The sequence below is a fragment of the Nyctereutes procyonoides genome, unplaced genomic scaffold (assembly GCF_905146905.1).
Source record: "Nyctereutes procyonoides isolate TBG_1078 unplaced genomic scaffold, NYPRO_anot_genome, whole genome shotgun sequence".
In the NCBI taxonomy this organism is placed as follows: Eukaryota; Metazoa; Chordata; class Mammalia; order Carnivora; family Canidae; genus Nyctereutes; species Nyctereutes procyonoides.
In genome coordinates this window covers 1069423-1094133 of record NW_026575041.1, presented here as the reverse complement: position 1 = coordinate 1094133, position 24711 = coordinate 1069423, and the positions used below count along the sequence as shown (strand labels likewise).

At 39.4% G+C, this 24711-nt stretch overlaps 1 protein-coding gene, 1 non-coding gene and 1 pseudogene across 2 annotated transcripts in view; 1 reads left to right on the top strand and 2 right to left on the bottom strand.

Moving 5' to 3' along the window:
* RNF121 (ring finger protein 121) overlaps positions 1 to 24711 on the bottom strand; it is an 83107-nt gene that overhangs the window by 51183 nt on the left and 7213 nt on the right. The window contains exon 2 of the mRNA XM_055320609.1: positions 595 to 632. Within this exon, the coding sequence (XP_055176584.1) occupies positions 595 to 632 (38 nt within the window). The remainder of the gene's footprint in view (positions 1 to 594; positions 633 to 24711) is intronic.
* Positions 6422 to 11583, bottom strand: LOC129506738 (diphthamide biosynthesis protein 3-like; annotated as a pseudogene).
* LOC129506840 (U6 spliceosomal RNA) lies at positions 12930 to 13037 on the top strand. Its single transcript, XR_008663873.1, has one exon. It is a non-coding gene; the product is annotated as a U6 spliceosomal RNA (small nuclear RNA).

The following is a 24711-nucleotide window of genomic DNA, read 5'->3' as shown; positions in this document are numbered from 1 at the left end:
CTCTACAATAAGTAATCAGGATAATAAGGTATCTGTTGACTCACTCTAGTTACAAAGCAAGTTAGTAGTAGAGTTGAGATCAGAAGATACTATTCCCATTTTCCAGCCAGAGCTCTCTGCTCTGTTTCATGGATAATGATGATGTTAATAATGAGGATAGTCATATGCAAAGCAAGTGACACTTACTGGGAGCTTACTACATGCCAGGTATTGTTCCAAGAATTTCACGTATATTAATCCTCACAACAACTCTATAAGGTGTAGGTACTACTGTAATCTTCATTATGCAAACTGGGGAAACTAAGGTAGTAAGCAATCAAGTAACTTGCCCAAGATAGCATAAATAGGAAATGGCAGAACTAGTAGTATTCAAATTCAGATAAATAGTTTGGTGCAATTACCTACTTACTCCCCAGAACTGAAGGAGCCACCCAGGAGTGACCCAAGTACTGGAAAAGATCCCAAATGACCTCTCCTACTGGTCAAGAGTCACTGCCTCCCCACAGACAAGGAAGCAAAAGGGTAGATATACAACTCTTTTATAAGGATTAATTTACAGCTCCCAGCCTGAGGTGCCCACACTGTCATACTTACCTCCATTGCTCCTCTGGGGAGAGGTCTGACATATCAACCTGCAGAAAAAAAACACCAAAAAAATCGATCAATGTCTTAGAACTGTGCCTGCCCAACAGAAGGTGCTCATATATTCATCATTATCTTCAAGGAATTATGAGAATCTTCAACTGTCACAATCTTTATTGAAGCCTTCCCTGATACTCTATTTCCTACCGATCTCTCTATTCTCTAACCACTTAGTCTCAAGTCTATGACTGACAGTATATTGCATATCTGTGCTAAGCAATAAGGACAGGAGAGTATAATAATAAAAAAAAAAAAAGGACAGGAGAGTAAACCTAACTCCTAAGATGTTCACAGCCTAGTTGAGAAATCACACATACATACAGAAAATGTCTTTGTTATATACTGAGGACTAGCTATGAAAAAATAAAGAAGTGGCTTCTGATCCAATTTGCAGTGTTATAGACTGGCAAAGACTTCCTGGAGGAGATGTGAAATATTATCCAGATGAAGAAATGAGAGAAATGTGCTCCATGCAAAGGGACTAACATAAAGGAATAAAGTTGTACCACATACGAATAAGTGAGTATGGCTAGAGCAAAAAGTATGAATTAGGATTAGTGGGAGATGAAGCTAGATAAAATATTCTATGTCTTTGACTCTAAATGGCCCCCTGGCAACAGGCAGAACATTAGGCTAGGGAAAACTAAGTTTTAGTCCCTGCTCTGCTACTAGCAGCATGATCTTCCAATTTCAAAGTTCTGGTTCTGTTAGTCTTGTCCTTTAGAGCAGGGCTGCTCAATCTTGGCACTAGGGATATTTGGGGCTGGATAATTCTTTGCTGGGATGAGGAGCTCTCTGTACATTGTAGGATATTTTAGCAGCATCCCTGGCCTCTACCCACTAGATGCCAAAAGCATCTATCTCCACAGAAGCCACAAAGTTTACAGACATTGTAAAATCTCCCCTGTGGGATGAAAATTGCCTCCAATTGAAAACTACTCTGTACTAAACTGCTCTATACTAAATTCTTTGAGTTCAGGACTCAAGTCTTCTACTTCCTTATAGCCATACAAAAGCATAACCAAGTGTCAGTACATAAGTCAAAAACATCACATTGACCTGAGCAACATTTTGTTTCTTGATGTAGAGAAAAGAGACAAGGCCTCAGTCAAACGAATCAACTAACAAATATTCCTTTAGTACTTATGATGTTCAAGGCCCAATATCCCAATGTTCCTATGATAAGTTCAGAAAAGTACTTTACACAGAATGTTTGAAGTAAAACTCTCCTACTGAGTCAAATCAGCACATATTTACCAAGCACCCTTTATGTGTGTATACTGTGTACTCCCATCACTATTTAAGGAGGACTTTCTGATTTTTATATGTCCCAGCCAAGTTAATTAAAAGGGGGGGAGGGGCACCTGGGTGGCTCAGTGGTTGAACATCTGCCTTTGGCTCAGGTCATGATCCCAGAGTCCCACAACAGGCTCCTTGTAGGGAGCCTGCTTCTCCTTCTGCCTATATGTGTCTCTCATGGAAAAAAAAAGGGGGAGGGGGGTATCCCAAGCCTTCACCCGGCCAATCAGGATAATGAAGTCAACCACCTCCTCCCTTTTCCTACTTTACACAATGCCTCATAGAATGTATTCATGTGTCCAAACTCAGGTCTTCATCTTCCTAGAATGACAGAAGTCCCAGAATATCCCAGGACAAGTGGATATAAGAAATGAAAATGCTGGAACACCTGGATGGCTCAGCAGTGGAGTGTCTGCCTTCTGCTCAGGGCATGATACTGGTCCCCGGATTGAGTCCCACATCAGGCTGCAGTCCTATATCAGGTTCCCTGCGAGGAGCCTGCTTCTCCCTCTGCCTATGTCTCTACCTCTCTCTTTGTGTCTCTCATGAATAAATAAAATCTTAAAAAAAAAAAAAGAAATGAAAATGCCCATCTGGGCAGTATCTAAACAGACAATTAAGGACCACATTTCTTTCTTTCTTTTAAAGATTTATTTATTTATTTGAGAGAGAGCATGCATGCTTGCACAGGTAGGGCAAGGGGGAGGGAGGGAGGGAGGGATAAGCATACTCCCTGCTGAGCACAGAGCACAATGTGGGGCCTGATTCCAGGACCCAGAGATCATGACTTGAGCCAAAACCAAGAGTTAGACACCTAACTGACTGAGCCACCCAGGTGCCCCAATGTAACTGCTTCTTAAGGCCAGGACCAGGATTAAGGATTAAGGTGGAGATAAGCAAGGGACCTAAGGCTCAAAATTTAAGGTGGCACTCATTGTCAGGTACTGATTCTCCATATACATGACCTTGAAAGTGCCTTGTTTGCTTCACCCTAGTCCTGGCCTGCTTCTGTCTATCTTACTCCCAACCCATAAACCTGGAAGATCCCACAGAGCCAAGGAGAATACACTGCATTGTATCTTTCAAGGAAAATAGAACAGAGCTGAACTTAGACTAAGCACTCAGTGAGTACTACAGGAATTGAACAGAATTCTCTCCAATACAATAAGTATGATGACAAATCAGCACCCCACCTGGAGATGGAGATGCTTAAATGGGAGTGTACACAAACACTTGAAAAACACTTAACAAGCATCTGGGAAAGAAGTATTCATTTGACAGCAGGAGGCACCCAGAAAACCACATTTAAAAACTACATGTCAGAACAAAAAGAAACAACACAACTACATCTTCAAAGAAGCAAGACAAGCACCATTTTACATTTCCATCTCTCCTCTGAAGGGAAAACTAAGATCCAAAGAACTGGGCCAGCCACGGAATGCTTCTTCATGAGAGTGTGGTCAAGCGTGCTACTATCTATACATACCTTAGTATGCATATATATCTAGGAGTAAAATCATTGGGTCATATAGTAATTCTATGCTTAACCTTTTGAGAAACTGCCAAATTGTTTTCCACAGCAGATGCACCATTTTACATTTCCATCAGCATTGTATGAAAGTTCCAATATCTCCACATCCTCAACATTTGTTATTCTCTTCTGGATAAAAGGATTCAAGCTAGTGGGAAATAGTATCACAATGTATTTCCAATTTTACATTTCTCTGAAGGATAATGATGCTGAGCACCTTTCTTTATGTTTATTGGTCATTTATATATGACCTGAGCACCTTTCTTTATGTTTATTGGTCATTTATATATAACTCCAGAGGAGTCTGGAGAAAAAGTTTACTCAGATCCTTTGTCCACTTCTAAAAAGTAGACTATTTGAGATCAATTTTAAGCTCATAGCAAAACTGAATGGAAAATAGAGATTGCCCATATGTCCCCTGCACCCAAATATGCAGAGCCTCCCCCATTAACAATATCCCCCCACCAGAGTAGTACCTTTATTCCAACTGATGAACCTACACTGACACATAATTTTACCCAAAGTTCATAGTTTACCTTAAAGCTCATTATTGTTATATATTCTACTGGTTTGGGCAAATGTATAATGTATAAAGAGATGTATGCAACACTCGATTATCATACAGAATAGTTTCACAGTCCTAAAAATCCTGTCTCTTTTCATGGTTTGATTGTTCATTTCTTCTTAGTGAATAATATTCACAAAGATATTCCACCATCTGGATGTACCACAGTTTATTTATCCACTCACCTACTGAAGGACATCTTGCCTGCTTCCAATATTTGGCAACTATGAATAAAGCTGCTATAAACATCTGTGTGCAGGTCTCTGGATGGACACAGATTTTTAACTCTTACGGGGAAACACTAAGGAGCACAATTACGGGATTGCATTATAATAGAATGTTTAGTTTTCTTCTCCTTCAATACTGTATTCGCTATTCTGGGTCTCTCTCTCTCTCTCTCTCTCTCTCTCTCTTTTTTTTTTTTTTTATGATAGACACAGAGAGAGAAAGAGGCAGAGACACAGGCAGAGGGAGAAGCAGGCTCCAAGCACCGGGAGCCCGATGTGGGATTCGATCCCGGGTCTCCAGGATCGCACCCTGGGCCAAAGGCAGGCGCCAAACCACTGCGCCACCCAGGGATCCCCTCTGGGTCTCTTTATATGGGCCTCTCCATATAAAGTTTAGAATCAGTTTGTCAATATCCACAAGAGAACTTGCTGGGATTCTGACAGGCATTGTCAAGTTGGCATAAATCAAGTTGGGAAGAACGGATATCTTGATAACATTGAGTCTTCCTATACCTGAACATAGAATATCACTCCATTTATTTCTTCTTTATTTTTTAAATGCTTAATTCATTTATTTGAAAGAGAGAGAACAAGCAAGAGCAGGCAGAGAGGCAGGGAAAGGGAGAGAGAGAGAATCCCAAGCCGACTCCAGGCTGAGTACAGAGCCCAATGTGGGGCTCAATCTTACAACCCTGAGATCATGACTTGAGCCAAAGCCAAGGGTGGCATGCTTAACTGACTGAGCCACACAAGTATCCTAGTTCTTCTTTAATAGTTTGATCAGAGCTTTACAGTTTTCCTCACATAGGTCTGACAAACATTTTGCTAGAGTTGTTAGTATCTATAGAGCTAAATTGTACTGTTTTTAATTTCAAATTACACTTGTTCATTGCTGAAACATAGGAATGCAACCGGCTTTTTTTTTTTTATTAACCTTGCTAGATTTATATTATCCTGAAACCCCGCTATAATCAAATAGTTCCAGGAGGGTTTTTTCTTTATTATTCTTTTGGATTTTCTACACAATTATGTCATCTGTGAATAAAGATGTTATTTCTTCCTTCCAAATCTGTATAGATTTTATTCTCTTTTCTTATTTCTTTAGTTAGGACTAATGATTTTGAAAAGCATGGAGAGGGGACATCATTACTTTGTTCCTAAGCTTATGGGAAAGGTTCAATCTTCTCACCATCAAGTATGATGTTAGCTGTAACTTTTTTTGTATTCTTTATCAAGTTGAGGAAGTTCCTCTCTATTCCTAGTTTTCTGAGAATTTTTATTTTAAATAGGTATGGGATTTTATCAAAAGGTTTTCCTATTTCTATTCATACATTTATGTAATTTTTCTTCTTTAACCTGTCGATGTGATGGATTACATTAACTGATTTTCAAATGTTGGACCAACTTGCATACCTAGGATAAATCCCACTTGGTCATGGTGTATGATGTTTTTTATACTCTGTCAGATTCAATTGTTAATATCTTACTGATGATTTTTACATTGATGTTCATGAAAGACACTAATTTGTATTTTTCTCAACAAGTCCCTTCTTTCACTTATTAGTAATTTGTGTCCTCTTTTTTTTCTTAGTTAGCCTGGCTACCAATCTACTAGCTTTATCAATTTTTTTTTTAAGATTTTATTTATGAGAGACACACAGAGAGAGGCAGAGACATAGGCAGAGGGAGAAGCAGGCTCCCAATAGGGAGCCTGATGCAGGACTCAATCCCACAACCCCAGGATCATGACCTGAGCCAAAGATAGATGCTCAACCACTGAGCCACCCAAGTGCCCCTATCAATCTTTCAAAGGATTAGATTTTTATTTTCTCTTTTTTTAAAATTCATTGATTTCTGCTCTGTTTTTCATTATTTCTTTTCTCCTGCTTACTTTGGCTTTAATGTGTTCTTTTTCTAGTTTCCAAAGGTGGATCCTTAAGTGATTGATTTTATTTTTTTTAATGTTTTTATTTTTTCAAGTAGTGGACTTGCTTCTTTAATTGGAGATGAACTCAGCATCCAATGGCAAGGATCCACACTCTAATGGAAGAGCCAACTACAGAATGGTTGTCCTCTTAAAGAAACCAGTAACTTGCATTTGATTTTTCCAGCTTGGTTCATTCCCAAATGTTCAGGATTTGGATCCTAAAATCTTCTTCAGTATTTAACTAATTCTTTGTGAGTGGAAGGGGCTGGGACTGTTTATCCACACATAAACTGATCCTTGTCATAAATCACTTTTATAATGAGAAAGCAACTAGGACACATTGTCATGTGTTTCCCATGCTCCAAATCTTCCTTGGTAATGCACAAGTTATGGGCAGGGGTAGAAATGTCTCCAAGACTTTGTCATATTGCAAGTCCTTGATCTCCACCTCATCATGAAACACAGCCACTGTCACTGGGGCTAGTAGAGGTCTGTTGCCTCAACCAGCCAAAGCTGCCCCAGGAACAGTCTAACTTGGCAGGCATAGGCCCTAACCCAAATGATTGTCCTATCTTCTAAGTGTGGCTTTTGCTGTATCCCACAAATTTTGGTAAGCTGTGTTTTCATTTTCATTTAGCTCATATATATTTAAATTTCTCTTGAGATTTCTTCTTTGATCCATGTGTTACTGAAAAGTATTTTGTTTGGTCTTTAAGTATTTGCGGATTTTTTGTCTTTCTGTTATTGATTTCTACCTGAATTCCATTATGCTCTAACAGGAGACAATGTATGATTCCTATTCTTTTAAATTTGTTATATTGTGTTCTATGGCCCACTTCGTCATCTATCTTGGTGAATGTTCCATATAAACTTGAGAAGAATGTCTCTATTTTGCTGTTGTCAGATAAAGCAGTCTACAAATGTCCATTATATCCACTTGGTTGATGGTGTTACTGAATATAGCTACATATTTACCTTCTGCCTCCTGAATCTGTTTGCTTCTGACACAGGAATGTTGAACTCTCCAACTAGAATATTTGTGATTTTTCTATTTCTCCTTTCAATGCTATCAGTTTTTGCCTTACATATTTTGATACCTTTTGTTAGGCACATACATAGTAAGGATTGCTATGTCTTCTTGAAGGATTGACTCTTTCATCACTACATATGCCCCTCTTGATCCCTAATTAACTTTCCTTCTCTGAAATGTGCTCTGTTGGGACACCTGGGTGGCTCAGTTGGTTAAGCACTTGACTCTTCATTTTGGTTTGGGTAATGATTTCAGGGTCATGAGATCCAGCCCTCCACCAGGCTGCACACTCGGTGGGGAGTCTGCTTGAGCTTTTCTCCCTCTCCCTCTGCCCCCTCCCCGACCTTGCATGCTCCCTCTAAAATAAATAAATTTTGAAGTCTGCTCTTTCTGAAATACAGCTTTCTTTTGATTAATATAGTATGGTATATCTTTCTCCATTCATTTACTTCTAATTTATATGTGTCCTTTTGCTTAAAATGGGTTTCTTATAGGGAATATATAGTGGATCTTGTTTTTTATCCACTCTGACAATCTTTAATTGGTGCATTTGGATCACTGATGTTCAAAGTAACTACTGATATAGTTGGATTAATATCTACTATATTTGTTAAAATTTTGTTTGTTGTCCTTATTCTTGGCTCCTGTTTTTGTCTTCCAAGCTTTTGTGATTTTTAAGTAGGCTCCATGCCCTGGGTGGAACCCAACATGGGGCTTGAACTCACAACTGAGATGAAGACCTGAGCTAAAATCAAGAGTTGGAAGCATGCAGGCATTCCCAAGATTTTGCGATTTTAATGCATAATTTTATATAATTATATTTTCTCCCATTTCTTAGCTTATCACTTTTACTTGTTTTTATTTCAGTGGTTGCCCTAGGGTTTGCAGTATACATAAACAACTAATTAAGTCCATTTTCAAATAATACTATACCACTTCATGGGCAATATGAGTACTTTATAACAAAATAATCCTAGTTCCTCCCTCTCATCCTTTGTTTCATTGCTGCCATTTATTTCACTTTTTCATAAGCATATCTACATACACACACTATACATAGACACATAAATGCATACATAATCAAATACAGTGTTGGTATTATTATTTTGAAAAACTGCTGTTAGATCAATTAAAAGTTTAAAAAGAACACCTACAAAAATCCTATAGCTTAAAATTATATTCTTTTTAAAATATTTTTTATAGATTTTATTTATTTATTCATGAGAGACACAGAGAGTGAGAGAGGCAGAGACACAGGCAGAGGGAGAAGCAGGCTCCATGCAGGGAGCCCAACATGGGACCCGATCTCGGGTCCCCAGGATCATGCCCTGGGCTGAAGGTGGCATTAACCACTGAGCCACCGGGGCTGCCCTAAAATTATATTCAATATTAAAAAACTAAATGCTTTCCCTTTAAAATCAAAAACAATGTCAGTATGTCCACCCTCACCACTACTATTCAATATAATACTGAAGTTTTTAGCCAGCATAATAAGGCAATAAAGGGAGATAAAAGGCACACAAATTGGAGAGAATTAAAACTGCCCCTATTTGCAGATGAATGATGTTCTACATAGAAAATCCCAAGGAATCTTGCTCCAGAAGGAACTGTCTGAGGGATCGTAAGGGATTTCTAAATATGGGAAAGGGGAATAAATCACTTGTTGAAGTCAATTGTACATATATATTTGCAGGTCTAAAGAAAGAACAAGGTCTAAAGAAAGAACAAGGCCTATATAACAGGAATCCAGTTCTTCAGGGATACCAAAAGGGAATTTTCAAGTCATTTTTGGTGCAACCTAGCTGTGGAAATTAGCATACAATTGTTTGAGCCTTGCTGAATAAAAGTTTAACCTTCCAAAAAAAAAAAAATCCCAAAGAATCTATAAAAAGAAAAAAAATCTGAGAATAAGAATTCAGTAACATGGTAGAATACAATATAAACACACTCCAAATATATATACTTCTATGTATTAGTAATGAACACAGAAACACTGAAATTAAAAATATAAAATTCATAATCATTCATAAAAAAAGAACAAATAAATGTTCTATTCTATATTCACATATTCCTTTTCTGGTATTTCCTTCCTTTATGTAGGTCTGAGTTTCTGACTTCTATCATTTTCCTTCTAAGTAACATTTCTTTTAAGAAAATATATGAGGGAGGGGGAGGGTGGAGAGGGGATGGGCAGAGGGAGAAGAGAGAACCTTAAGCAAGCACCACACCTAGCCCTCAGCCCAACTCAGGGCTTGATCTCACAAGCCTGAGATCATGACCTGAGCCAAAGTCAAGAGTTGGATGCTTAACCAACTGAGCCACCTAGGTGCCCCTTTTCTCAACACTTTAAACATTTCATTCTACCTCTTCTTACTTGCATTGTTTCTGAGGAAAAGTTGGATTTAATTCTTATCCTTGCTCCTCTGTAGGTACAGTGATTTTTCCTCTGGTTTCTTTCAGGATTTTCTATCTTTGATTTTCTACAGTTTGAAAAATGCTATGTCTAGGTGTAGTTTTTTGGCATGGAAGGTTTTTGTTTTATTGTTTGGCATTTATCTTGCTTGGTATTTTCTGAGCTTCCTGGATCTGTGGTTTGCTGCCTGACATTAATTTGGGCAAATTCTTAGTCATTATTGTTTCAAATATATTTTCCATTTGTCTCTTTTTCTTTTCGTATTCTATGATGTGAATGTCTTAAGTCTGGGCAGCTATAATGAAATACAATAGATTAGGTGTGGCTTATAAACAATAAATATTTATTTCTCACATTTCTGGAGTGGGAAGTCCAGGATGATGGCACCAAATTTTGCGTCTGGTAAGGGCTTGCAGGTTCATAGACGGCCTATCTTTTTGCTGTGTCCTCCAATGGTAGAAGAGGCTAGGGAGCTCTGTGGGGCCTCTTTTATAAGGGCACACACAACCCAATTTTGAGGGCTCTGCCCTTATGACCTAATCACCTTCCAAAACTCCACCATCCAATACCATCACCTTAGGGATTAAAATCTCAACATATGAATTTGGGAGAACACAAACATTCAGACCATAACAGTGTATATCACAACTTCTGTAGCTGTCCCACAGTTCTTAGTTTTTTTTTCTCTTTATTTTTCATATTTATAGGTTCCAACTGAGGCAACATCAAGCTCAGAGATTCTTCCCTCAGCCATGTCCAGTCTACTGATAAGCCCATCAAAAGCATTTTTCATTTCTGCTACAGTGTCTTGGATCTCCAGTGTTTCTTAGAATTTCCATCTCTCTTGTTCTTGCATGCTATCTACTTTATCCATTAGTGCTATGAGCATATTAATCATAGTTGTTTTAAATTCCTGGTGTAATAATTCCAACATCCCTGACATTACATGAGTCTAATTCTGATGTTTACTCCTTCTCTTCCAACTGTGCTTTCGGGGCATCTAGATAGCTCATTCAGTTAAGCATCCAACTCTTGATCTCAGCTCAGGTCTTGATCCCAAGGTTATGAGTTCAAGCCCTGCAGTGGGCTCTATGCTAAGCATAGAGTCTACTTACAAAACAAATATAAATTTAAAAAAAATTAAAAAGCTGTGCTTCTTGACTTTTGGTATGTCTTGAAATTTCTTCTTGATAGCTCGGCATGACATACCAAGTAAAAGGAAGTGCTATAAATAGGCCTTTAGTAATGTGGTAGTAAGGTATGGGGGGAAGAGAAAGGGGAAACACACCAAAGTCCAATGACTGAGTTTCCTTTAGTGAGCCTGTGCCTCTGGGGTATGAACTTCACAAATATTTTTCAGTCCTTCACTCACCCCTCTTAGGTGGGAGAGGATGGTGTAAGTGGGAGGGAGTTTGGCATTTCCCTTCTCTCACATGGAAGTCTAGAGCTGGCTCGAGTTGGGTATTTCCCTTCCCCTGAGTGAGTTAGGCTCTGGTTAACTAGGTTCTCCTGATGGCAGACCTTGTTAAGAAAAGAATGTTCTGCAGTATTTTTAAATAGTTCCTTTGCCCCCTGCCAGAAGTGTGAGGGGATTTTTCTCAATATTTTAAGTTTAAGAACCTGGTCGATATCCAGGAGTTAAAACACAAAACTGGATGTAGGGTTTGGGGGAGTTTCAATGACTAAGTCCTCCTGGAGCTTTTAACTCCCAGCAATTCACCAACAATTACAGCCCATGTTTCCCTACTCCAGGACTGGTTCCCACAGAGGTGTCTGCTCCTACAAGTTGTGATTCTCTGTATTCAACTATTGGTCTCCAATTTTCAGGGCAACAGTTTACCCTTACCACCTCACTTCTCTTATAAATCTAAGAATTTGTTGATTTTTCTATTTGTTTGGCTTTTTGCTTGTTGTTAGGACAAGTGACTTCCAAGCTTCTTACACGCCATATTGGAAACTTTTGTCCATTTTTTGATGGAATTATTCACATTTTTATTGTTAAGCTGTAAAAGTTCTTTATATATTCTGGATACAAAGTCCTTTATCTGATATATGAGACTTGCAAATATTTTCTCTCACTCTGTGAGTTCTTTCTGTTGATGGTGACCTTTGCAACACAAAAGTTTTTCATTTTAATAAGTCCAACTTATTTTTTTCCTTTAATTTCTTCAGCTTTTGGTGACATATCTAAGAAATGATCATGAGCTGGTTATGACTTATAACTGTTTTCTTCTAAAAATTTCATAGTTTTAGTTATTATATTTAGGTCATTGGTCCATTTTGAGTTAATTTTTATATATGGTGTGAAATAAGGGCCAACTTCATTCTTTTGCATGTGGCTAACAAGTTGTCTCAGCAACATTTGTTGCAAACACCATTCATTCCCCATGTGCATCTTATTCTTCACACTGACTCTTCTCTAAGACGGTGTAACACCCTTGTTTTCCATATCATTTTCTTGAGTGCCCCACAGTCTGTTAACTTTGCTGACAGAACCTCAGAAAAACCAAAAGACAGCTGGAGAACTATTTATACCATAAATAAATAAGTACATAAACATAAAGCAAACTGTATCTAATACTATAAATATAAGCACATAAACATAAAGCAAACATATAAATTAGGCCTCAAAACTATCTATGATGTTTGATACATTTATACATTTACTCAATTCTCACTTAAGGTACTGTTGTTCTAAATGTGCAGGTCCAGGGCTAGGCATGGGGATGCACAGATGAACGAAAGTTTTTTTCTTGCTCTTGAGGAGAAAGATAAAAAATAAAATAATTAAGCTGTATTGGGTCATCTGGGTGGCTGAGTGGTTGAGCGTCTGCCTTTGGCTCGGGTCACAATCCCTGGGTCCTGGGGTCAAGCAAGTCCTGCATCAGGCTCCCCACAGGAAGCCTGCTTCTCCCTATGTCTCTGCCTGTCTCTCTGGGTCTCTCATGAATAAATAAACAAAATCTTAAAAAAAAAAATTAGACTGTTTTAAAAGTATGAATTTACTCAGCCCAGGGAGCACAATTGTTTCTACTTTACAGAAGGCACAGATGATATATGAAGGAGAGAAATGACTCATTCAAAATCACACTTGCAAAGAGTGATGGCAAAAGGGTCACAGAACTTATGGGTAAAATCAAAGACAGGGCTTAGGGCCTTAAACGACCAAATCAATGGCTAGTCACAAAATCCTCCTAGAGTCACATTATGATTTTCATGGGGCCCAGGTATTTCTGCCTTTGTGAGCCCCTTACTCCATTAAAAAAAAATACATACATATATATTTTTAAATACAGCGCTCAGTTGGGCAGCACATACACTAAAATTGGAATCATACAGAGAAGATCAGCATGGCCCTTCTGCAAGGATGACACACAAAAATATATTTTATGACTATATTGCTATAAAGATGTATAATCCAAGCTAGACTGTATTCACATTTTTCTTCTTAAAGGAAATTAAGACATTTTTGTGGGTCCCTGGGCACTGTGTCTAATGGATTGAAGTCAGCTCTGGGTCCTGCTGTCTCCCCACAGCTATGAACCAAGTGTTCTCTCCCCAGATGCCAAGTCACTTTGCTCTACAGCTTCTAAGATTCTATTCTCTCCTGGGCCTATTTGACTAAACAGCATGTGGTTTAAGTTCACACTAAATCTCACAGCCTAAATCCACCATAAAAGGTAGCCTCGGGCAGCTCGGGTGGCTCGTGGTTTAGCGCTGCCTTTGGCCCAGGGCGTGATCCTAGAGACCCAGGATCGAGTCCCACATCAGGCTCCCTGCGTGGAGCCTGCTTCTTCCTCGGTCTGTGTCTCTGTCTCTCTCTCTCTGTCTCTCTCTCTCGCTCTCTGTCGCTCATGAATAAATAAATATTAAAAAAAAAGGTAGCCTCACTCTATTCATATGAGCACTATAATGTCATTGGAAAAATCACTTGACAATAATGTGTACTCTGTGTTCTAGAAAGGTTTAGATACATTAATGAATGATCACACCCAAAGAAAGAAACAGACATGTCACTGACCTGCAAACACCAAAGGCATGAGAAGCATGTACCTGGCATCTTGAAAGTAGCCAATTAGTATTTGTTTGTTCACTCATTCAGTCACAAGACAAGCATAAAACAAAGTCTATTCCCTTATAAAATTTACCTTCTAATAAGAAAACGGATAATAAACATGTAAATAAACATATATTTATATATGAAATAAATTCTGGTAGTGTTACGAAGGAAAATAAAACACGTAAGAGGGGATCCCTGGGTGGCGCAGTGGTTTAGCGCCTGCCTTTGGCCCAGGGTGCGATCCTGGGTTCCCGGGATCGAATCCCACGTCGGGCTCCCGGTGCATGGAGCCTGTTTCTCCCTCTATGTCTCTGCCTTTCTCTCTCTCTTTCTCTGTGACTATCATAAATAAATAAAATTAAAAAAAAAAAAACACGTAAGAAAAGAAAAGAAAAGAAAAGAAAAGAAAAGAAAAGAAAAGAAAAAGGCAGATTGGGCAGCCCAGGTGGCTCAGCAGTTGAGTGCCGCCTTCAGCCCAGGGCCTGATCCTGGAGACCCGGAATCGAGTCCCACGTTGGGCTCCCCACATGGAGCCTGCTTCTTCCCTCTGCCTGTGTCTCTGCCTCTCTCTCTCTCTCTCTCTCTCTCTCTCTCTCTCTCCCTGTGTCTCTCACGAATAAATAAAATCTTAAAAAAAAAAGAAAGAAAAAGAATAAAGAAAAGGCAGATTATTTTGTTGCTACACTGTAGACACTCATTTCCCCAAAAGATTTCCAACAACAGGAGAACATGCTGGGTGAGATAGCCAGTAGAACATACCCCATAAGGTATGTCTTGTTTCCTTGGGTTTTATCTCATTCCCACTTTTCACCCCCAAAAATGGCTTTAGGGCAAAGATTATCTTTCTCAGTGAAGAAAAGAGCAGTTGAGATCCTAGTAATCTAGCATAGCTATTTAATTGTTATATATCAATGAACAGGGAACTTCCTCTATGCCTCAATTTCCCCATATATAAAATGAGGGGGTGGCTTAAGTAATTTTCAATGTCCTTTAAAGCTAAAATACTGTAATAATTCACACCAAATCTGTCTAACTCCAAAGCTTTGGAGTCAACTGTAATACCATGGCTTTCCAAACTGCCAGTTTCCTTAGTTACCATAGAATTAAAAACAAAATGCCTTCAATATGGTAAGGTGTGATTTAACAGGATGCTACCAAATTAAATGAATGAAACTTCACCAAGTGACTACCACAGGCATGCATCAGGAATATTAATCAGTCAGAGGATGGCCTCTTGTACTAGCTTCAAGTACCTGCTAACTACAAAGGGCCCTAAACTCCTGAACCCCATCTACCAGGCAAGCTGGAATTTCAGAGGTCCCAACTGATCCTTCCAAATCAGGGACTGATCAACCATGCAGCTAGAGACTTCATTCTTTCACAAAAATTAGAGATGAATAAACCCAACCTTTGTGGTGAGGTACTCACGTTGGTAGGGGGCAGGGAAGGGGAGGAAACAGGACACAACAAACTATTAAACATAAAATAGTATGACATTAAAACAAAATACTATGTAAGCCCAAAGAAAGAGATTAGCTAGTTCCTGGACCTGGTAGGAATACAGCACAACAGGCTGGCTGCCTCTTCTATCCTGTGGGGACAGATGCTCTGGTCCACTGGGTGATTAGGATAACAAGTACAAAGGTTCACAGGCTCTCCATATTTGTAACTCTCCATTCTCCTCTCATTCACATGCTTCTTCAACTCCGTAGCCTTGCCAAGATTTCAAGGCCAATAAATCAAAGTGCAACCACCTCGCTTTTAAAAAAAGACTTCATGAATCAGCTGGGAATCACACAGACGTTGGATCTGCTTGGCCAAACTGTAAGGAGACCTGATATAGACAGCACACTTTGAGCAGGAAAGTGAAAGTAGATACTGGTGGTAACAACTGCTATGGCTGCTGCCTGTCCATCACACCACCTCCCCTACCATCATCAGAAAGCCAGGCCAGCTGAGTTGGCAAGGCCAACCCGTCCTCCAGGCCAGCTTATTCTCCAGGTCAGCTGAGTTGGGAAGCATTTTAATGAAAAGTTTCAAATATATATAAAAGTAGAAGGAATAACTTAATGACCTTTTCCCCACTCAACAATTATCAAATTTGGGGGCGCCTAACATTCTTTGATTCTTCAAGTCCTTTCCCATCAAATTCCTACTTTTCAGACTAGCTTCTTCCCCACCTGGCCCTCTCTTACTTTCTCCTACGTGCACTCCAGCCTCCCATGCACTCTATACCTTTTTACCAATAAGATCCAATCCAGGTGCCACCTCTTGCAGAAACCTTTTCAGAGCAAAACGATCCTTTGTGTGAACTCCTTTAGAGTTTGGACTATTCATCTGCTAATCGCATCTACCCACCTATGGAATCTTCCTTGAATTTTTCATTGCCACAACTCTTTAGTTCAGACTTTATCCCTTGCTCTCTCCTACTAGAGTACTGCAGTGACATCCCAGGTGATCTCCCTGAATCTAATCTTGCCAGAACAGATTCATATATGACAGCAACCACACTTCTCTTTATCAGACACAAAATTGTCCTCATCACCCTCTACTTAGACTTTGTTTTTTTCTTTTTTAATCAATTTTTTTTAGTATTCAAATCTGCCATACATAATACTTTTTATTTTATTTTATTTATTCATTCATTCATGAGAGACACACAGAGAGAGAGAGAGAGGCAGAGACACAGGCAGAGGGAGAAGCAGGCTCCATGCAGGGAGCCCGATGTGGGACTTGATCCCAGGACTCCAGGATCATGCTCTGGGCCGAAGGCAGGTGCTAAACCGCTGAGCCACATAGGGATCCCCTCTACTTAGACTTTGATAACTTTCTATTGCCTTTGGGTTAAATCCCAAACTTCTTTGTATGATACACAAGGTACTTCATAATCTGGTTCAACCAGATACTTACCTCACTACTCTCCACCAAATGGCCTACACTCCAGCCAGAGAGAACCACCTATCATTCTAACATGCCCTTCCTTTTATCGCTTAGTGCTTTGCCCCATGCCATCTTCTCTCCCTAGAATTCTTTCCTCCCCTTCATCACTTAGTTCATTTCTATCACCTCCTTTATGAGACATTCTCCACTGTTACTCATTCACACATCTATTCAACAACTGTTAGATGAACAAACATATGGTAAGTTCTAGACTGGGGATACAATGATAAATAACAGCTCTCACTCTGAAGATGCTTAGGGTCTGGTAGATCTCCTCAGGTGGAGTGATTCCTCTCTCTTCTGCAGAAATTTGCAATTTACACATATCTCCAAAGTTACATTTATTAGTTTTTATACTTGTCTCTGAGTCTATTTCCATAACTAGATTCTAATCATCTTGAGGTCAAGAATCTTTTTTAAAAAGCTTTCTTGAGGCACAGCATCTATTTTAGGTGGACCACTGAATGATTGTTCACATATTTACAGAGTTGTACAATCATCTTATCTTAAATAATTTCCATCACTTTAAAAACAAACCTCATTCTCATTTGCCAACACCCCATTCATACCCTCAGACCTGATCAACTACTAGTCTACTTTATATCTCTACAGATTTGTCTTTTCTGGACCTTTTTTTTTTTTTAAAGATTTAATTTATTTATTCATAAGAGACACACAGAGAGAGGCAGAGACATAGGTAAAAGGAGAAGCAGGCTCCATGCAGGGAGCCCAATGTGGGCCTTGATCCCAGGACTCCAGGATCACACCCTGAGCTGAAGGCAGATGCTTAACTGCTAAGCCACCCAGGTGTCTCATGGACCTTTCAAATACATGAAATACAAACTGCAGTTTTTTTGACTGGCTTCTTTCAGACACTATGTTTTTTCAAGGATCATCCATGTTCTAACGTGTATCAGTAGGTCACTCTTTTTTCTTGCCAAGTAATGTTCCATTGTGTGGCTATATGTTTTATTTATTCATTTATCAGTTGATAGACATTTGTGTTGTTTCTACTTTGGGGCTATTATGAATAATATTGCCGTGAACATTTATGCATAAGCTTTTGTGTGTACACATGTTTTTATTTCTCAAGTATCTATCTTAGGAGTGGAATTACTAGGTCATATGGTACCTCTATGTTTAACCTTTTGAGAAATCACCAAATCATTTCCCACAGCAGCTGCATCACTTTACATTTCCACTAGCAGCCTATGAGGGTTCCATTTTCTCCACCTCCTTGGCAACACTTATTTTGTTATTATAGTATCATAGTGGGTATGAAGTGGTATCTCACTGTGGTTTTGATTTGCATTTCTCTGATGGCTAATAAAGTTTAAAATCTTTTCATGCGCTTACTAGCCATTTGTATATTTTCTTGGGAAAAAAAGTCAAATTCAGATCATCTGTCCAGTCTTTACCAGATTATCTATCTTTCTCTTGCTGAGCTGTAAGAATTCTTTATATATTCTGAATGAAAGTTCCTCATCAGATATATAATTTGCAAATATCGTCCCCCATTCAGCAATCTTACTGGATGTGAAGTGGGTCTGAGGATCATCTGAATCTTATTCACTTTTGTGTTTCAAAGAACTAGCTCAACTAGAGTTGAGCATCTTACTCGATTTTGGCTAAGATCATGATCTCAGGGTCTGCACAAAGTCTGCTTGGGATTCTCTCTCCCTTTGCCCCCTCTCTGCTCATGCTCTCATGTGTGTTCTCTCAAATAAATACATAAAATCTTAAAAAAAAAAATTACAGGCCCAAAGAACTGGCCTGTAATCTGGTACACCATATGTGTTCAATAAATGTTAGATGGATGTTACTTAACATTTTACAGCTTTGACGACAAGGATAATGCCTTAATCATTCAGCATCCCCTCCATACTTCACACATAGCACTAGAAATAAAGCACATGCTTTGGAAATAGAGACTAATTCTCCTTTGAACAAACAGTGGAGATGAAGTCACATAGAATGGCCAAACAATTTTTCATATTTCCTCTCCCCTCCCCCTAAAACTTCTCCCCTGATCCCTTCTATTTGCATGGTATTGCCAATTAGTCAAGTCAAAGCAAAAGAAGTCTCCAAAATCTGAAAGTCAAGCTTGAGTATCTCCCTTATACCTAGTATCCAGTCCACAAGCAAGTTCTGTAGGCTCTACTTCAAAACATATTCTAAATTCATCCACTTTTCCCCATCATCTCTGCTATCCTACCTCCAATGCTATCATCTCTCAAGTGAACTACTGCAAGTCTCCTAACTGTTCTCCTTGAATGTCCTTCTACAATTCATTCTTCTCAAAGCAGCCAGAAAGGTATTTTTTAACGCAAACCAGCAGGGAAGTCTGGGTGGCTCAGTTGGTTAAGCACTGGTCTCAGGTTAGGATCTCAGGGTCTAGAGATCCAGTCCAGTCTTGGGCTCTGCTTGAGATTCTCTTCCTCTCCCTCTCTGCTCCTCCTCTGCATTCACTCATGTAGTCTAAGATAAATAAATAAATCTTTAAAAAAATGCACACCAGCTCACCTCACTTTCATCTTTCAAACCATCCAAACTCTATTCATTGTACACTCAATAAAATTCAACATGTTTAGTGGCATCTATGAGACCTTAACAGATATGGCTCTGCCAAAATTCCCTGACCTCATTGGTACTATTTTCCTTGATTCAGACACACTGGCTTTCACTTTGGTCCCCAGATGTGTCTAACTCATTCCCACTGATTTGTACTTCTCCCTCCATGTGACACATGTCTGTTTCCAAATCTTCAAATTCCTAGGTCTTCTTCATTCAGGTGTTGGTTCAAATATCACCTTAGAGGCTTTTCTTTTTTTTTTTCTTAGAGGCTTTTCATAACCTTTCCTAGTTGTTCTCCATCATATCACCCTACCTTCTTCAGAGGACTTATCATCATTTGCAGTTATTTTGTTCTGCATGCCCCCATTAGAAAGTAAACTTCACAAGAGCAACGACCTTGGTTTTTTTGTTCATTGCAGAGTTACTGGGACCAAGAAAAATGCCTGTCTATTGAACGCACAAGTATTTGAAGAAAGAAAGATTGAACGAGCAATACAGATTACATATTTAATAAATGCTTGATGAATATGTGAGTGGATTAAAGGAAAGGTACAGAAAGCACAAAAAATAAGTGGAAGCACTAGTATTTTTTATAGCTGCTCACTTTTTCTCACCTTCACTGCCTTTGCTTTTGCTCAGACCCTCATTATGTTTTAGCTACTGAAGTACTCCCAACTAATTTCTTCTTTTCTCAACCTGATCCCTCCAAAAATAACTTCTACATTTCTATCAGACTTCATCATTCCTTAGAATGATCTAACATTGATCTAACGTGTTCAGATCGTTTATCACTGCTATCCCCCTACATTTAGCCTATACTTCAGTTATATACAAATTATTTCAGTTCCTAGAATATTCTATGTTGTTTAATGCCTGGAAGCCTTTGCATAGCTTTTCATTTTGCTGGACCACTATTCCTATCTCATAGACTTTATCTATTGGACTCAAATTTAATTCTCAAGAACTAAGAACCTTCTCTGCTTAGTCTTTAATGATTCCGCTAAGCAGAGTTAGTTAATCAGTCCCTCCTTTGGGTCACCACAGTATGACACCCATTTACACTATACCACAATTATTTGTTTCCATGTCTATCTTCACATGACTATTAGCCCCCTGAGAGTAGGAGCCAGGTTTTCATCTTTGTGCTCCCTGCACAGTATTTGCAGCATATATAAGCACTCAATAACTGATGACTGAAGCAATGAGTAAACAAATCTTAACTCCTCAGCGTGGCATTCAAAATCAACCTCGTAAAAAAAATAAAATTAAATAAAATTAAAAAAAAAAAATCAACCTCGTGTTGGTCCCAACCTATGTTTCTAGATCTAGCACTTAGTCCTCCCTTACTTGATGATCTCCAAATACATCCTTCTTTTTCACATTTACTTGGGAGCTTTATTCCTGATGTTCTCTCTCTAGTGATATTTAAATCATCCATTAAGGTCCAGCTCAGAAGTCTCCCTCTCCATGAAGTCTTCCCTAATTCTATCAATGAGAAGGGATTTACTTCCCCAATAGTACTTTGCTTTTTCTACTGTTAAGGTAATTAGGACCTCTTATTTTATAATTATAGCCACCACCTTTCTAACTGAACTACATGTCCTATTTTCTTTTTTTTTTTTTCTAAGATTTTATTTATTTATTCATGAGAAACACAGAGAGGAGAGAGAAAGAGGCAGAGACACAGGCAGAGAGAGAAGCATGCTCCATGCAGGGAGCTCAACATGGCACTTGATCCCGGGTCTCCAGGACCCAGGCCCTGGGCTGAAGGCGGTGCTAAACGCCCTATGTCCTATTTTCTAACAGAACTGTAAGCTCCTATGTCCTATTTTCTAACAGAACTGTAAGCTCCTTGAAAGCTACAAACATGATCTAGCATCCTTTCTCTCAACCCAATTGCCTAACACAGTGCCTTGAACAAAACAAGCAGTTATCAATAAATGTTTTAGTAGTGAAGAATAGTCTGCTCAAGGGATCCCTGGGTGGCGCAGCGGTTTGGCGCCTGCCTTTGGCCCAGGGCGCGATCCTGGAGACCCGGGATCGAATCCCACGTCGGGCTCCCAGTGCATGGAGCCTGCTTCTCCCTATGCCTATGTCTCTGCCTCTCTCTCTCTCTCTCTCTCTCTCTCTCTCTCTCTCTGTGTGTGTGTGTGTGTGTGACTATCATAAATAAATAAAAATTTAAAAAAAAAGGCTCAACAGTTTAAAAAAAAAAAGGATTAGAGATTCTTTGCCTCCATATCTTCACATATATGATTTTACTCACCTTGGTGTCAACTGGCCTCCTATTCATATGGTAAACTTTTACCTCTCCTTTAAGAATTAGCCCAATGTCATATACTCTCTGAAGTCTTCCCTAACTCTCCCAAATATATGTATGCACTCCATCCATGTACCTGTGGCACCTTGTATAACTCTACTCATTACACATACTGTCATTATCAGTTGATGGGTTCCTTTTCCCACTAGACCATTAACTCTTTTGGAGCAGATAGTCTCATTATCCATTTATGAATTCCCAAGACCGAACAAAGTATCTGGCATAATTAAACACTCAATAAAGATGTAGTGAAGTTTGAAAATAGTGAGTCCATGTTATGGAGACGCCAGCAATAGAGATCATAGAGTCCTATGGCCAGGTTCAAATCCTACCTCCACTTACAACCTATGCAATCTTGAGTAAATTAAAATTACTTAGCTGTGCCTTGGTTTTTCTCACCTAGAAATTAACATAATAGCATTAAAATAGAATTAAAAGAGCTAATGCCATGTAAAATGCTTACTATATAGTGCCTGGTACATAGTATGCACTAAAAAAGTTAGCTATTGTTATCATTAGAATAGAAGGAGAAAAACTGTTTCTGCCGGGTGCTGACAGATTCAAGAAAAGCTGAGGCTCAAGCCTATAGGCAATGGGGAGTAAAATGTCATTAGAGTCCTCTTAAGTAACAGACACATTAAGTTATTGAGAATATCCTATTGGAAAAGGGGAAGGAAAACAGAGGGAACACAAACCTTGGCAGGCTTATGCTTTATGCTCTCTGCCTTCAGTTCCCTGCTTCTTTCCCCACCGTTTCTCCCTAGTTGCTCAGGGACAAAAGCCCCATGACCATAACTCAGCATCCCCTTGGGAAAGCTGTACTTTAGAGAGAACTAATGAGTTTATGTTTACCTACAGATTTTCCTCTGAGGAGCAAAAAGATAACAAACTACTCCAAGAAGGGAAAATACAAATAAAGTGGAGATAAGGAATGACACCAGATGGATTATCTTGGGTTGGCTTTCATGGAGTAGGCTTTCAGGACAAATAGCCCCACCCCCACCCCGGATTGAACCTACACACCCCAGAGGCATCCTCTGGCAGTGCCTGTGCTTGTATGTGCTTCCATGAGTCAAAGATGCAGAGAAGCAGGATCTGGGAAAAGGAACAAGTACTAAAAAGTTGAAGCTACAGAAATAAAAATTCTAGCCCAATTTGAAGAATACTGCAACAGAGGTATTCAAAGAGGGAACAGGATGAAAACAGGAGAAAAGGGGATCCGTGGGTGGCTCAACGGTTTGGTGCCTGTCTTCAGCCCAGGGCATGGTCCTGGGGTCCCGGAACCGAGTCCTGCATCGGGCTCCCTGCATGGAGCCTGCTCCTCCCTCTGCCTGTGTCTCTGCTTCTCTTTCTTTCTGTGTCTCTCATGAATAAATAAAATATTTAAAAGAAAAAAAAGAAAACAGGAGAAAAGCTCCCTATTAGAGGGTTTTAAACATAGACTGGGATTGATCACTTGCTGAAGATATTTGACAAGGATGATGGACTAGATTTAAGATTCAAACTCAGAAAACATTTGAATATCTACTCTATGCTAGCCACTGTGAGAGATTAGGTGCTAGGAATATAGAGATGAAAAATATTATGGCTGTCCCTTCCAGAAGTTTATTGCCCAATGGGGGAGACAAACAATATAACATGGTAAGTGCCGACAGAAATCTATATCCAGTACTATGGGGCAGAGAGCAAGTCCTCAGATTCTGTGTCTGTGACTCACTGGTAAGGAGCAATATGGCATTAATTACAAATGGAAATGCTTCATAAGCAGTTTGTAAGCAAATGCTATCAGGTGGTATTGTGCTATTTCCAGAACAGACGGTTATGCGTCAGTTAACCTTTTTTTTTTTTTTAGATTTTATTTATTTATTCATGAAAGACAGAGAGAGAGAGAGAGAGGCAGAGACACAGGCAGAGGGAGAAGCAGGCTCCATGCAGGGAGCCTGTTGCAGGACTCGATCCCAGAACTCCAGGATCATGCCCTGGGCCGAAGGCAGGCCCTAAACCGCTGAGCCACCTAGGGATCCCCACATCAGGTAACCTTTGCTATCAAGTCAATACTTACCTTTTCCTGAACATAACCCACACCTACAAACATTCTTAATTATGACATCTTTTTTCTTTTAAGTAGGCCCCAAGTCCAACATGGAGCCCAACACAGGGCTTGAACTCATAACCCTGAGAATAAGACCTGAACTGATATCAAGAGCCACCCAGGTGCCCATATCATTTATTTAATAAATATATTGATGTCTGCTATGTGCCAAGCAGTGGGTAGGTAAGTCACTGAGGAATGTAAAGAGAAAGACAGTCTCTGCATTCAAGGAGTTAGAACGTTCCTCTTCATCTTTTCCTCTCTCTCTCCTATCCCATTTTATTGACCAGATGACAATCTAAATTCCTTCTGGAAATAGATGAGTTATTAAGATATAAGCCTAATCAAGAAGTGACTTGCAAAAAGCAAGAGTGAGCTGGGGATAGGTGAATGGGAAACCAAATGGGATACACTGTCTGCAGACAGGGTATCTGCCCAAGTATGAGACTCTCTGCATTAAAAAGTCAAGGGTTAAATGTGGGCCTTTTTGTCTACAACTTCCCTATTACCATTTTTTCTTCTCTCAACTTAATATTATTAGCATAGATTATTAACAATAATTATATATGGGGTGCCAGGGTGGCTCAGTAGGTTTGGCATCTGCCTTTCACATGGGCCATGATCCTGGGGTCCTGGAATCAAGCCCTGCATTGGGCTGCCTGCTCAGCAGGGAAGGGAGTCGGCTTCTCTCTCTGTTCCTCCCTACTGTTTGTATGCTCACGCACGCACGCATGCTCACTCTCTCCCCCAAATAAATAATCTTAAAACAAAACCAAAAACACAATAATTATACTTTCACTCACTCTGTCATTCACTAGTATTTACCTGATAGAAATAAAATAGTACCTGAATACCTGATAGGAACTGTAGGAAACAGGCCAGGTAAAATACTGGGATCCAGGACTTGCAAAGTTGCAAGAGATCTCTAAAACATCATCTAAGTCCAAACCTGTCATTTTACAGATGGAGAAGTGAGGTACAGAGAGGTTGAAATCTTTTATGAATTCATATCTTCATGCATTTATTGAATCATACTCTTTGCCAGGCACCATGGATATAAGGATGGACAGGGCTTTCAAGGAGAACCTAAT